The sequence below is a fragment of the Carcharodon carcharias genome, chromosome 26, assembly GCF_017639515.1.
Source record: "Carcharodon carcharias isolate sCarCar2 chromosome 26, sCarCar2.pri, whole genome shotgun sequence".
In the NCBI taxonomy this organism is placed as follows: domain Eukaryota; kingdom Metazoa; phylum Chordata; class Chondrichthyes; order Lamniformes; family Lamnidae; genus Carcharodon; species Carcharodon carcharias.
Genome location: NC_054492.1, coordinates 39,780,861 through 39,796,938, shown reverse-complemented (window position 1 = coordinate 39,796,938; position 16,078 = coordinate 39,780,861). Strand labels below are relative to the sequence as shown.

At 39.2% G+C, this 16,078-nt stretch overlaps 1 protein-coding gene across 19 annotated transcripts in view; it reads right to left on the bottom strand.

The window, feature by feature from the left end:
- Positions 1-935: 935 nt before the first annotated feature.
- Positions 936-16,078, bottom strand: part of tcf12 (transcription factor 12) — a 288,087-nt gene continuing 272,944 nt past the window's right edge. For 18 of the 19 annotated variants that reach the window (XM_041174657.1, XM_041174662.1, XM_041174667.1 and 15 more), the window contains 5 exons: positions 13,134-13,248; positions 12,838-13,000; positions 12,487-12,716; positions 5,362-5,512; positions 936-3,247 (listed from right to left, as the gene is read on the bottom strand). In XM_041174657.1, coding sequence (XP_041030591.1) covers positions 5,370-5,512; positions 12,487-12,716; positions 12,838-13,000; positions 13,134-13,248 — 651 coding nt within the window. In that variant the 3' untranslated portion in view covers positions 936-3,247; positions 5,362-5,369. Of the gene's footprint in view, positions 3,248-5,361; positions 5,513-6,809; positions 6,883-12,486; positions 12,717-12,837; positions 13,001-13,133; positions 13,249-16,078 lie in introns of those variants that run through there. The other variant, XM_041174663.1, reaches the window with a different exon arrangement.

Here is a 16,078-nt window from a genome sequence, read left to right as displayed (position 1 = left end):
GTCGTAACGGCAGTGCCCTCACCACTTAATAAGCAGGAGACAATGCCATGCCTCATCTTGAATCGGTCCAGCCATCCATCACTGCAGGTAAACTTTGTGTGTCCCAGCTTCTTCACCATGACAACTCCCCTTTCCTGCAGGATTGGGCCAGAAATTAACATGCCCTCTGCTCAGGCTGCCTTGAACCACATTAGCAGAGCTTCTTTGATATCAGGATAGGCAGCCATTCCCATCCTCTTCCTTGCTGGAGAGGACGCTTGATTGTTAAACTGTTCCAAGATACTCTCCTTGGCATGGTGGACCAACTAGATGGCAGAATCCCCCACTCTTTCGTAATGTCCACTTTCCACTTCACACCACTCTTTTCCACTTGCTCTATCAACATCGCCTTCTCTCCAATTGGCAACACTTAACTTTCTTCTCAGGTTTTTGCCGCATACACATTGTAAGTTGCTTAACATTGAAATTTGAGCATGCTTAGGTCCGACCACTCCACTGATTGTACGGTGTGGTCACATGACCGATTTGTGCATTATTTCTCTCGTCAATACTGAACAAAAGTACGGCTAACCCGAATCGATCATTGTGGAATTTTAGCTAATCATGGGTATGGTTCTACAGCTTTTGCTACTCTGCTGGTGGGAATCATTGATAACTTCAACAGAGGTGCAAATTTCGTGTCACCCGAGTTTGACTCATTGAGATTCTACATTACTTTGTATTACAAATGAAAAATAAATTCACTGAAAGACCTAAAATAAAATGAACAATCCAGCACAGCTGTGCTTTTAAAACGAGGACACTCTGCTTTAAAAAAACTGTTCGTTATGGATAGTCATCCCACCAGTATTCCAGGCAGCTGGTAATGCCTGTGACAGAAGAAATTTGCTCCCAGATTAATTAACAAATGAAATATTAAACACTCACTGGTCTTGTTAAAAAAGATGGCACATTTATTGCTACATAAATGTTATATATACATATTATGTTTTCTGTTATCACTGACAGAAATTTTTTACTTCTTGCTGTTGCGTGGAAAGGTTCATCAACAATACCTTAAATTTGACACGGGTACAAATCTGCATCAACCAACAATGGAAACTGGAGAACAAGATGTGAAGCAACTTATCTCAGACACTTAGCTTGAACGATACTCCATAGGTACTACACAGTTTAGCTAGAACCTACAATGTTCTTAGGATGCTATTTTATTTTCTGATATTAATGGACAGGTTATGGTAAATAACCTACACTTTTGCTACCTAATATAGTAAAATAAAGTAAGAAACTTTTTTACTGAAAACTTTTGATTTCAAAAATCTAGAAAGAGTAATATTTAGAATTCAAGAAATTTTCTTACAAGATTATTGTATAAAAGACTAGCTACAGTGAAAAATAAGCCAAATGTTTTCTTTTTTTTTCTTTTTGAAGCAAAGCTTCTGGGCATAATGCAGTCTATTATAGCCAAAGGGAAAGAAAGCTTAGAACCAAGCTCAGAAGAAAAGGCCAGTGGCACGTGATCGCTTTAGCACGTTTTAAGCAACTGTTAGCTCATAAACAACAAACTGAAGAACAAGGCCACAGATGCAGGAAATTAGATGTTAACTGTTCTTGAATTAGTCGCCATGAATCAATTAAAATAACAAAATCATACACATTGTCAAAAAAGAATTCATTCTCGGAGAACCCTTCCAAAACAAGTGTTCAGCATTCCTATCAGCCCGCCATGACAACTTTGACAAATTTTGCTCTTCGGTTGCCTTAGTGCTGAGAACAAAGGAATGCATTATTTGTTCATTCTGTTGAGTCAATCGTCAACAATTATAGACAACATTCAGATAACAGTAAGTAACCTTGTCAGGTATTTTCTCTCCTATGTTCCTCTTAAATGGAAGACAGTTTACATGGAAGCTAAAGAACTTGAATCCATATAAATGGAAACCAGCCGGGGGAGGAAACACAAAAAAAACATTGTAAGTGATTTAAAGCAACTCATAGGCGTTAATGCCACGATGGCTTCAAAGCTCAGGGCAGTTTAATTACTGGCTGCATCAGTCTCAGGACCCCTCTCCACTGAGTAGCCACGCAGATAAGGAGATATCAAAAAGAAAGTATGGTCTCAGAAAGCTGGTGACCGTTGCTCCTTTTTCCCTCAAGAATTTTAATTAAGCTGACAGCACTACTTTGTTCATTGTCAACACTACTGGCCCTGGTGAAGCAAGGATTTTATCAGCTCTGAATGCTTTTCTAGAGCCTGAAACCTTTGTTTTGCATCTGTGCTTAATTACAGCAAACACTTTCACATATACTAAATGTAGTATTAACTGCTTGAAAAACAAAGCAATTCTAAAATTAGAAATTTTCTAATTTACACTTCACGTTACAAGTTTTACTATGAAGCCTAGAAGCTTAAAAGTTGTATAATTACAAATAAAACAAATAAGAATGGGCATTTACTTGAAAGTTTGAAGAAAGCTAATCTTATTTCAAGCTAAATGATGCTATGGTCAGATCTGCTCTTTTTCAATAAAAGCACATTTTGCTATTATAGCAAATTGCTCATGACAAAGGCATTGAACGTTATGTAGGGAAAAAAAATGTGACCACAACTGTTCACACAACCAGAGAACAAAAAAATAAACACTCTAACGAGGAATATTCTGATACATGGAAAATGCTATTTGTGTGGCCAAAGGAATGAAGAAGACAATGAAAACTCTTCCCTCCCTTTTTTAAGACACTAATAGGTTCTGGGAATGCTAAGGGTTAGAGGTCATTACTGCTTTGTTCTCTGCAAGTGAACAGCTTTAACAGATACTAGCATCAGCCCAGCTGAGAATGAAACAACTGAGATTTTAACATTTCCCTTTCAAAGTAGACCTTATAGTTCAGTAGCAATAAATAATTTTTTTTTTGTCTTAAATGCATTTCATCAACCAACAAGTTTAGGCACAAGGCAACTTCCACAAATAGTGGAATAATTGCAACAGTCTCTGATTGTATGGAAGCAACACTGCTTGCAACAGATTGATATGTACTATTATGGGCCAAAATTCAGATTCGGGACTAATAGGTTTTCAGCGGGCTGAACGTAATGTCATATTGATCAAGAGATTGCTTCTGGGTTTCTGCTTCAAGTGCGTTACGTTTTCCAACCGTGGCTTCATGAAAGAAAGTTAGTTGGCTGGGTCCTTGTATGGAAAGATGACTCATTTGTTATTTTACAAAAATGATCCAGACTTCTGACCTGCAAGAAAAAGAGAAATATTCATTGCAAAGACAAAATACAGTGGATGCTGTAAACCCGAAATAAAAACAGAAAATGCTGCAAGTATACAGGTCAGGCAGAGATACTGCAAAAATACTCTGCTGTTAACTCAATTTTCTCAAAGAATATCTTTGAATGAAATAAAAGGGACAGCAGCAACATGGATACAAAATTGGCTGAGTAATAGGAAACAACGAGTAATGGTTAGTGGATATTTCTTGGGCTGGGGGAAGGTTTGTAGCAGAGTTGCCCAGAAGTAGGTATTGGGTCCCTTGATTTTCCTGATATATATAAATGATCTAGATCTTGGTGTGCAGAGGACAATTTCAAAGTTGGCGGATGATATGAAACTTGGAAGCATTGTAAACTGTGAGGACGACAGTACAGAACTTCAAAAGGACATAGTCAAGTTGGTGGAGTGGGCAGATAGATGGCAGGCGAAGTTCAATGTGGAGAATTGTGAGGTGATTCATTCTGGTGGGAAGAACATGGAGAGACAATATAAGAGGTACAATTCTTGAGGGTGTGCAGGAGTAGAGAGACCCGGGTGGAAATGTGCATAGATCATTGAAGGTGTCAGGACAGGTGGAGAGAGAGCAGTTAATAAAACATATAGTATCCTGGGCTTTATTAATAGGGGCATAGAGTACTAGAGCAGGGAGGTTATGCTGAGCTTATATAAGACACTAGCTAGACCTCAGCTGGAGTATTTGGTACAGCTCTGGGCGCCACACTATAGAAAGGATGTGATCGCATTGGAGCGTGCACAGCAGAGGTTTACAAGAATGGTTCCAGGGATGAAAAACTTCAGTTAAAAATAGACAGGTTGGGATTGTTCTGCCTGGAGAAGAGAAGGCTAAAAATGTTCAAAATCATGAGGGAGCTGGATAAAGTAGATAGGGAGAAACTGTTTCCTGCTTGTCAAGGGATCGGGAATGAGAGGGCACAGGTTTAAAATGATTTGCAAAAGGAGCAAAAGTGATGTGAGAAAAAATGTTTTCAAAAAATGAGTGGTTTGAGTTTGGAATGCACTGCCTGAAAGGGTGGTGGTGGAGGCAGGTTCAATCGAGCCATTTAAGAGGGCAATAGATGATTATTTGAATAGAAACAATGTGCAAGGAACAAAACAGGATAATGGCATTAAATCATGATGCTCATTTGGAGAGCAGGTGCAAACATGATGGGCTGAATGGCCTCCTTCTGCACTGTAACAATTCTGTGAATCTGTATTTTTAATAGTCCAACACGCAGAATTCCTCCCAGCCTTCTACAACTGAAACCAAAAGTCTGTAGCGTTACCACAAACTATTAGCAATCAGCTCCTCACACATAAATCAACTTACTACATTACAACTGTAGAGGACTTATCTACACTAGATGGACTGCAGCGGTCCAAGAAGGTAGCTCACTACCGCCTTCTCAAGGGCAATTAAGGATGGGTAACAAATGCTTGCCTTGCCAGTGATGCTCAAATCCCAAGAATGAATAAAAAAGTGACTGTACTTAAAAAAGCAAGTACTTCAATGCCTGTAAACAGTTTGAGATGTTCTGAGGAAATGAAAGCTGTGCTCTTTCTTTAAGGGTAATAAGGTGCTAATATTTTTCAAAATTAGCAATGCGTGAAGGGGTAGAAAGTAAAGGGAAGAGGGCAGAAAATATATACAAGATTGTTAAAGAGCTACCTTATAGAATCGCAGTGGTTTGGACTGCACACACACATGCAATTCACCAATATCCATTATTGTCATGACAAACATATATAAAATTCAAAAATTAGACAATTTGTCTAACATAAGACTGTAACATTTCATCTACCCATTCCAGTTTCTATAGAATATAAATCACATTATAATGTGACTCAATAAATGTATGCAAATATTTAAAGCTGGGATACACTAGAATATACACTAATCCTTTATGCAATATTCCAAATGTCAGTAGTGCCTAATCCATTTGCAACAATACAGTTAGAGGTTAGGTAAGTTCATTTTTTCTTCTCAATGTCATGTGAACAATGGGTAGAAAATTGCAGAACTTAGAAAATATGATGCAAAGATTAAACGCTAGCTTTAACAATAAACTGAAAGGAGTACCTGGCAGTTTACATATGACCCATAGGGTTGGTAGTGTCGCTGAGTCCAGAGTGAACTGCTGGGTGTGCTGGTGGTGCCTCTGCCGATGCAGCAGAAGCTTTTTCCTCTTCTCTCCTTTTAAGGCAGGCTGCTTTTGGATTCAAGTTCCTCTCTACATACATAAAAGAACATGTATATTTGAACATAATAAAAGTAGAAATAATACATGTATAATAATTCATAGTTGGGTTGCAAGACAATGATGCAAGGATATATAGGTTTACTAACATGATCTGAACACCAAATGCATTAGGTCTATGTAAAAGCTCATTTTCTTTAGAACATATTCACTGGTTGAGATTAGTGGCAAGTTTCAAACTCGTCCAACGAGGGAGGTTTTGTTGTCAGTGTTGCTCAGATACCTTACCATATGCTTCTGAGACAGTACTGTGAACTGAGTAGCACAAAAACACCTTGAAAGATACCCTCAAATCATGAAGTATCCCTACCAATGCACAGGCCACAGCAATGGATAGGCCACAATGGAACAAATATTTTATCACTTTGAAAGCTAATGCTCAAGAAAACTATATAAGAAAAAATCAATTGCAATGATGAACTAACTTTAAACATGTGACTCACTGCTGCAACTAGTGTAAGATGACTATAGTTCCAATCTTGAGCTGATCAGGGAGCAGAGGATGTACTGCGAGACCGGGGAAACTTATGATCCAGCAGCGCCAGCAGTAACTCGGTTGGTAGCACTCTCACCTGAGTCAGAAGGTTGTGGGTTCAAGTCCTACTCCAAGACTTGAGCACAAAAATCTAGGCTGACAATTCAGTGCAGTACGGAGAGGTGCTGCACTGTCGATGGTGCTATCTTTCTGATAGGACAATAAACCAAAGCCCCATCTGCACTCTCAAATAGTCATAAAAAAATCCCAAAGCACTATCTCAAAGTAAAAAAGCAGAATTATTCTGGCCAATATCTATCCCTCAATCATCACGAAAACAAAACCATATTATCTGGTCATTATAACATTGCGGTTTGTGGAACTTGGCCATGTGCAGATTGGCTGCACATTTCTTACATCGCAACAGTGACTGGGCATCAAAAGTACTGCTTTGGCTGTAAAGCACTTTGGGACATCCTGAGATTCTGAAAGTTGCTATGAGGTACCAGCATGGTGCCACAACTGAACTACAAGAACTAAATAAAAAGGCTCTGTTGGCTTTTATTTCACAGAATTTTATTTTAAAAAGTATCTAATGAATCAATTAAAATATTATCCCAAGATCAATAGGGAAGTTCTTTTGCAAAGTGGGGTCCAGGACAGGAAAATGATCCTTATTAGCATTCCTCAATTTTTGAATCTTGTACCGAACTGTAACTCACATTTTCTTGTTACAGGATAGCAATGTGAAAATTGTCACCATTAACTTGCCTCATAAGCCCAATCTCATCAACTGGTCAGAAAGGAGCGTTAAGAACAGTTCAGACGGTGCCTGATGAAGACCCGTAGATATAATTTCCTATGGGAACTGTTCATAAGAGATGCATTTTAAAAACTTATTTGCTAGAATCTTTGGATAGATATTTTAGGACATCAGAGTGTGCTATTTAAAATATCCAGCTCTGCAGATTTCACTAAGACATAAGCATATTCAGATATGAAATGCTGTAATTTTACCTCACAATTTACTTTATCAGCAAAAATTTGCCAAAGAAACTTTATCCGAAAAGGGAACATGTATTTTTTTTTAAAGTTTTATTCTGCTTGCCAAATTTATCAATCACGGCACTTTAGGATTGTTACAAAGAATTGGAACTTAATGTAAAATTTATTAACTAATATTGTATGTATTACTGTTCACTTTGGGACCAGTTGGTCATGGCAGTATCATTGACATTACTATAATATTGTGTTTCAAAAGTCAGGGAAAATCCTAAAACTAGGTCACTAAAATACACCACATTTTGGGTGAATTATTCTTGCTAGAATTATTCATGCCAATATGGTCCTAGTTTACACATGACAGTATGATCTATGGCTGCATCATGCCAGAACCCTTTTCCATCTACCATCTGCTGCTATCAAAAAGTAGATTAAAATTTTCCCTATGCAAAAAAACCTGTCAAGGAAACCACCCATTGAGGGAAGAATACACGAATAAATTTTTACCATGCTTTGTTCCCAACTGGGGTGTTCTTCAATGGGGCAATCAAATTGAGAATCAGCTATGGACCATAGTGTGCCTGATTTCGAGGACTCCTGACTTTCCAGTCATTAATGATTGGAAGTTGCAAATTAAGCACTCTGACTTCCATTCTGACTGTGCTCTTCAGCAAGATTCCATATCATTCTGTGCAGATTCAAAGGACTGAACTAAGTTACAGAGTTAGGTCTGAATGTATTCAGCCACAACCATAGCCAGATGTGGACCCACCTCCCTAAACAATGGCTGATTGCAAACACATGTCTAATGCCATGTTACGAATATTAAATTAATTGGAATCCACTTTTCTTCTTCCCCAATGTTCTACTCCACCCTGCCCCCCTCCACCCTGGTTTCCCTCTTGCTGCGGTCATGATTGCTTTGGCATTAACAGCTATATGGACAGGGAGGTGGGAGCCTGAGGGCAGACTCAGCTAGGACAAATTCAGAGCAGGGAGAGGAGACAGAAAATTAGCAGGTGGTTCTGAAACACAGACGAAACAAAGGTTAAAAGGTTTACAGCACAGGAATTTGGCAATGTTAAAGGATATTTATTTAAATGCAAGGAGTATAGCAATCGTGGCTGATGAGCTGAGGGTACAGATATGGCATCATGATATCATTGCTATAAAGGAAACTTGGCTTAAAGAGGGGCAAAAATGGCAGCTCAACATCCCTGGATATAGGGTTTTCAAGCAGGATAGAGAGGGGGCTAAAAAGGTAGGGGTGTAGGATTATTAGTTGCAGAACCAATTATTGCTGTGAGGAGGGACGATATACTAAATGAATCATCAAATGAGGCCATTTGGATTGAGCTCAGGAATAAAAAAAGGGGCAGCCACACTATTATAGACCCCCAAAATAGTGAGAGGGAGATAAAAGAGCAAATATTTAGGCAAATTTCTGAGCGCAAAAACAATAAGGCAATAATAGTTGGAGACTTCAACCACCCTAATATCCACTGGGATACAAACAGTGTAACAGGCACAGAGAGCACAGAATTCTTGAACTGCTGTCATGAGGAGTTTTTCAACCAGCACGTAACAAGCCCAATGAAAGGGAGTACAATTCTAGATTTAGTATTAGGAAATGAAGTTGGGCAAGTGGATGGAGTAGCAGTGGGTGACAATTTTGGAGATAGTGATCATAATACTGTTAGATTTAATATAATTATTGAAAAGGAGTAAATGTTCTACATTGGGGAAAGACAAATTTTACGAAGTAGAGGGGTGATTTGGTGAAAGTGGACAGGTTACAGCTACTTTCAGTGACAAACCAGTGGGAGACATTTAATTGCGAGATTCTATGGGCACAGTACATACATGTCCCCACAAAGAAAAAGGGTGGTACTGCCAAATCTAGAGCCCTTCTAGGGTAAGATAAAACAGAAAAAGGTTTACAACAGTCACAAAAAACTTAATACTGCAGAAAGCCAGGAGGAATATAGAAAGTACAGGAGTGAAGTAAAAAAAGTAATTAGAAAAGCAAAGAGGGGATATGAATAAATATTGGCAGGTAAAACCCAAAGATGTTTTACCAGTACATTAAGAGCAAGAGAATAATTAAGGAAAGGGTAGGGCCGATCAGAGATTTACATGATAACTTGTGCTCTGATTCTGAAGATATGGGCAGGGTTCTGAATGAGTATTTTGTCTCTGTCTGCACTAAGGAGAGGGATGATGCCGACATTCTAGTTAAAGAGGAGGAGAGTAAAGTATTAGGTACAATAAGCATAGTGAGAGAGGATGTACTGGAGGGATTGACGTCCTTGAAGGTTGATAAGTCACTAGGGCCAGGTGGATTGTGTCCCCGGCTGTTCAAGGAAGCCAGGTAGGAAATAGTGGATGCTCTGAGGATCATTTTCCAATCCTCAGTAAATACAGGCGAGGTACCAGAAGATTGGAGGTCTGCAAATGTTGTACCATTATTTAAAAAGGACGGGAGGGAAAGGCCAAATAATAATAGGCCGGTCAGTCTGACTTCTGTGGTGGGCAAATTATTAGAATCAATTCTGAGAGACAAGATAAACTGTCACTTATAAAGGAACAGATTAATCAGGGATAGTCAGCATGATTTTGTTAGGGGAAGGTTGTGTCTTACTTAGTTAATAAATTTTTTTGAGGAAGTAACAAGGAGGATTGATGGGGGTGGATGTTGTCTACATGGATTTTAGTAAGGCATTGGACAAGATCTCGCATAGCAGACTTGTCAGGAAAGTAAAGCCCATGGAATGCAGGGGAATGTGGTGAGATTCAAAATTAGCTCAGTGACAGGAAACAAAGGTTAATGCTGACAGATGTTTTTGTGAATGGAAAACGGTTTCCAGTGGCGTTCCTTAGGACTCAGTGTTGGATTCCTTGCTGTTTGTTGTTTATATTAAGATTTGGACTTAAATGTGAGTGGCATGATTGGAAAATTTGCAGATGACACAAAAATTAGCCATGTAGCTGACAGTGAAAAGAATAGCTGTTGTCTCCAGAACGATATCAATGATTTGGTTGAGTGGGTGGAAAATTGGCAGATGGAATTCAATCCAGAGAAGTGTGAGGTAATGCATTTGGGGAGGGCAAACAAAGCTTAGGAATACACAATAAATGGGAGGATATTGGGAGGGGTAGAGGAAGTGAGAGACCTTGGTGTACGTGTTTACAGGTCCCTGAAAGTGGCAGGACAGGTGGATAAGGTGGTAAAGAAAGCATATGGAATACTTTCCTTTACTGGATGAGGCATAGAATACAAAAGCAGGGATGTAATGATGGAACTGTACAAAATGCTGGTTAGGCCACAGCTGGAATTTTATGTACAGTTCTGGCTGCCACATTACAGGAAGGATATAATTGCTGTGGAGAAAGCAGAGGAGATTAACATGCATGTTGCCAGGGCTTGAAAATTGCAGCTTTGAGGAAAGACTGGATAAACTGGGGTTGTTTCCCTTGGAACTGGGGAGGCTGAGGGGTGACCTGATTGAGGTGTACAAGATTGAGGGGCCTAGATAGAGTTGACACGGATGCCTTGTTTCTCCTAGCAGAGAGGTCAATTAACGGGGGCACAGATTTGAGGTGATTGGTAGAAGGATTAGAGGGGACATGAGGAAAAACTCTCTCAGCCAGAGGGTGGTGCGTGTTTGGAATTCTGGTTTGGTGGTGGAGGCAGAAACCCTCAATTCATTCAAAAAGCACCTGGATCTGCACCTAAAGTGCTATAAACTGCAAGGCCAAGGACCAGGTGTTGGAAGGAGGGATTAAAATGGGAAGCTAGTTTTTATTTTTTCTGTTTAACTGGTGCAGATGCGATGAGCTGAATGGCCTCTATGGTGTAACTTTTCTATGATTCTATCTCAGTTGCTTTCCTGGCAGGCTGGGCCTGACAGAAAGCATCATCACTCCATTCACAAGCGTATGCGGTCCTACAGCCAAGCATCAATTCTGTCCGCACACAAGCTTTCAAGTAAAATCGACTGAGTATTGAGGAAGGAACCCTGGTCAATTTTACCTCTTCCTTCCTGCTAAGGCAAAATGGCTTAAGTAGGCTACCCTTGTCATTTGCTGCTTCCACAAATTATCCTAAGAATGTGGCTGCTATCACCACCCAACTTTGTTTTTGCACTGTTGTAAGCTGGTCCATAACTCTAAGCTTACCTAGTTTTGTTAAGAGAGACAACTTGCATTCAGATAGCACCTTTCATGACCTCAGGTAAAAGGCTTTACAGCTATTGTACTTGGAAGTATAATCACCCTTGTAATACAGGAAATGCGGCAGCCAATTTGAACACAGCAAGCTTCCAAAACAGCAATATGGTAATGGCCAGATAATCTGTTTTACTGGTATTGTTGAGGGATAAATATGGACCAGGACACTGGGGATAACCCTTTTTCCTGCTCTTCTTCAAGATAGTGCCAGGGGACCTTTTATGTCCAGAGAGCAGATGGGACCAGGGTTTAATGTCTCATCTGAAAGACAGTACCTCCAACAGCGTAGCACTCCCTCAGTGTCAACCTGAATTGTGCGTTCATTTGGAGTGGGACTTGAACCCACAACTTTCTGATTCAGAGACAAGAGTGCAACTAACTGAGCCTTTGCTGACACAGTTATGTGAATAGCATTAGTGAAGAAATGTGAAATTAAAAGTAAAATCACTATGCAACAGTATCCACTATGCCTAGATGAGGAATGGATGGCAGTGGGGACACACTGCAGATGTACAAATCAGCTACAGGGCAAAAGCAGCTCTATGTTATAAGGTACAAAACATTGAGTGGCTTTTGGCCAACTTAGCATTGAGTGAGCTTGAGTCATCTAGCATGTCAAAGGGATACTGGATCCAGGAAAATGTACTGTGATTCAATATAGAATACTGAACGAGAAATTTGAATAATAGATGTATTTAGGGTGTGGTTCGTTCATGGCAGCAAATTTTGCAGTATCAGTAACTATCACAACCAGGGTAGAGGATGCGGAGTTGTGGAGTATTTGGGGGGAAGTCCATTAACTTCAGATGAGGCAATTGTGCAGCGATAAGTTCTCTCCTCCTACTTTCTGATCACCTTCCCTTTGGAACCTGCAGGATATGGCTCTGCAGGCATTATTTTTCCTCTGGTCCCTTCCTCAAGGAAATTCTTTATGTCCACTAGAGAAGTTGATGATGAGCCCAATCCTGCCCGTACTCAAGTTCTAAACCTGCAAACTTCTTGTGAGCATTAATGAAAGTGGAACCCGGGCACAAGAGTTAACTGCTGTGCTCTTACCGCTGAAGCAGGCTGGGGACTGAACATGAGGCTTTCCTTGACTGTATGGATCAGTTGCTCACTGCCTAAGGCAACTGAACTGCCAGGGAAAGCTGGCAATTTAAAAGGCAAAAACCCGTTGCTAATGCTGGATAACATCTACTGAAATACTCTAAATCATAAAGCCAACCTCGAGCCTACTGACCTCGGACTTGTTGTTCCAAGTTAAGGATGACGGTAACCGCCTGATGAAGAATAAGTAGTTTGGTTTGGGGTTTTTCACTCTTCAAGTGAAGTTGACACATTCGTCCTAGCTCTTTAAATGCTTCATTGATATCTCTTACACGAAGGCGTTCTCTGGCATTATTTGCCATTCTCCTTTCGCGCTCTCTTTCTGCTTTTTGTTCAGGATTTAGGTCCTCATCTTCATGATTACTGTGCAAGAAAATTAATATACAGTGCTAAATTGCAGTTAAGACAAATTATATACTGACATTATTCAGGTTCAATACCTGTTATTGTTAAAAGGTAATTAAATATTTCAACATAGACTTACCATGACCTTCCTCTGGACTGCATCTTGATGTCTTTTTTAGATCCTTCATCATCTGATCTCTTGTCTTCAGATGAGAAAGAGTCATTTGTGTTCTCATCTTTCTCTTCTGTTTTGACTTCTGCTGGACCCAAAACAGAAGACTGACTTTGTAAACTTGATAGTCCTGTCCAAAAACATAAGCACCCTGAGGTCAATCACTACTTCTAATTACAAACTATATAATTTACTTGGGAAGATTTAGAGTTCATATTCAGTAAAATAATTTAGTTTTGAATTAAGTTGCTATAAAGAGATACCTCTGTAGTTATCCTGTGCCTGGTGATTTAATTCTGCACTTGAAGGGGGAACTGTATTGGGGAGGATCGAATGGTTGCTATGGAGACTGACAGATTCATCCCGATGAGAACCAACCTACAAAAGATGACAATTTATTCTACTATTGCCTATAATTAAACTATCATCCAGTTAATTTAAACATAAAAATAAAAAAAAGGATTATTACTCTGTTGCTTTGTGTGGAAATTTATAAAGTGGAATTTGTGCCTAGTAAGTACACCCAATTTTGTATCATCATCTGTGGAATATACCGAAATAGGCTCCATTGTACAGTGCAATATTGTGAAATACGCAACAATGACACAGTTTTCAGATTTATAATGAAATAAAAGCACAAATACAAAGCTTCTACTGACATTAAAGTACACCTAATAATCTGATTAAGGATGATATAAGCGTTCTATAAGTGTTTTCTTGTACTTAGTTTTCTACTTTCCTGAGTCAAACCCCAATCTCCACAGTATTCTCTTCAGCCTGGACTGCTGGCTACAAGCATTTCCAATTATGTACAATGCAATTTTCAAAGTTTAAGCAGTATGCAATGGGGTCCACTCTATTTGACAGATATGAAACTCAACCCAGAGATGAATTGTAGGTGAGGAATAGGATTTTGAATTGGGTCTCAAATTTAGGAATATAACACAGTCAAATTGTAGCTATCAAGGTGTCCAAAGATTTAATACAACCGGCAAGCAAACAGTGAAAAATAAGTAGATACACAATTCATATACTAACACATAATGACTCCAGTCAAAATGAGTACTGAGGAACTGATTTGCTGAGAATATTACTCATTTAAGTAAAATACCAATGCTACTTTAATGCAGCATAACAGTCAATGCTTATCCATTTTAATTCATCATTACACATTCAACATTTTTTCACAGAGCATCATAAAAACAACCTCCTTTTCAATCGGTTTGAGATGTTTGAATTGCATAGCAACAGTCACAATATGCAAGGAAAAACCCAAAGAAAAACAAAATCATGAAGGTTAGCAGTACACCACACACAGCAGAAAAACCGTTATGTAATAGCAAACGTAATGTACAATTTAATTTTTAGTTTATAATTTGTTGCAACAACATGTTTGTCTTTAATTTAACAAAACTTCCCAAGGCATTTCACAGGAGCATTATAAAACAAAAAACGACACCGAGCAACAATAGGCAATAGGCAAGCTTGTTTTAAGGCATATCTTAAAAAAAGAAAGGGGGATAGAGAGGTGGGAGGAGTAGAGAGGGAATTCCTGAGCTTAGGTCAACTGAAGGCACAGCCACCAGTAGTGAATCGATTCAAATCGGGGGTGCTCAAGAGGTCAGAATTAGGTGAGCACAAATATCACAGAGCATTGTTGGACTGGAGGACACTACAGAAAAAGAGGAACAAGGCCATGAAGGAATTTGAAAACAAGGATGAAAATGTTTAAAATCAGAACATTGCTTGCCCAGGAGCCAAATTAAGTCAGCACAGGGGTGACAAGGGAATAGGACATGTTGAGAGTTAAGACACAGCAGCAGAGTCCTGGATGACCTCAAGTTTACACAGGGTAAAATGTGGGTGGTCAGCCAGGAGTGCATTGGAATTGTCAAGGCCAGAGGTAACAAAGGCAAAAATAAAGGTTTCAACAGCAGATGAGCAGAGACGGAGTGAATTTGGACTATGTTATGGAGGTGGAAACAGGCAGTCTTACTGATGGCACAAATATTGGTCAGGAGCTCATCTTGGGGTCAAATGTGACACCAAGGTTGCAAATTGACTGGTTTAGCCTCAAGATTATTGCGAGGGAGAGGAATGAAGTTGGTGGTGTTTTAAAAGTAGTTATTCTTCATTTATTCTATTACAAATTCTTTGAGTCCAATATCGGACTAGGCTATTCTATAATTCCATAACTGGTAAGATTTGGGCCTTTTACAGCTCCCCTTCTACCGGGGTTAAACAGGGATCAATAACAGTGGCTTCAATCTTTGCAATATTTAATTGGAGGAAATTTCTGCGCATCCAGTACCAAATGTTCGTTAAACAATCTAATAATTTAAGCAACAATGCATGTTTAACAATGATTTATTCCTACTTCGATACAGTACATTCTGATGGTGTGTGTAGTTACTGTGTAAAATACTTATTTTGTTCGGAAGCCATAGAGGTTTATTCAGACTTATGCTTCTTGGGGTAGTTACAATCAAGACAGCCAAGACAAGGGAAACAAATCATTGAACACTTAGTCAAAGGTCTCAGGCATGATTTTCAGGGTTCTGAAGATTCAGTTCAACGGAAGTTTATGTATTTGGGTTCAGCTAGGTGGATATTGCCCCTTTGGAGGAATAAAAATAAACAGTTAATATTATAGCAAAGGGAACAACAGCTGCAGTTAATGCACTTGAGTGAGGGGGTTGCTCCTTGTCTCCCACAACTGCCCAACCAGTACAGTGAAATAAGGAGAGTTTCAGTTGTCCTTTCTATAGGTGGTTACTGGTTTGATGGATTAGGAAGTGCAGACCAAATAATCTTGCAGTCCTCAGGGAAATTGTTCAGGATCAGTGAAATTAGAGGTAAGACAAGCTCACAATGTCCACAGTAATTAATATAGAATACAGCTGTAAAAGCAGCTTCAGATGAACTAATTAACAAGGAGTCTTACTTGAAACCTCATGGCTTCAGATGTGGAAAATGAATGGCGGGGTTGAGAGATTTAAGAAAAGTCATGCCTTTGAGAGAACATTTGTCTTCTAGAAAAGCAAAGGATCTAACCCAAGTAACATTCCAGCAGCAGGGGAGCTATAAAAGGCCCAAATCTTACCACTTATGAAATTATAGAATCATCTGTTTCAATAGTGAATATATCCGACTGCCAGCATTTGTAATAGAATAAATGAATAACCACCTTAACAGATTCTGCCTAACA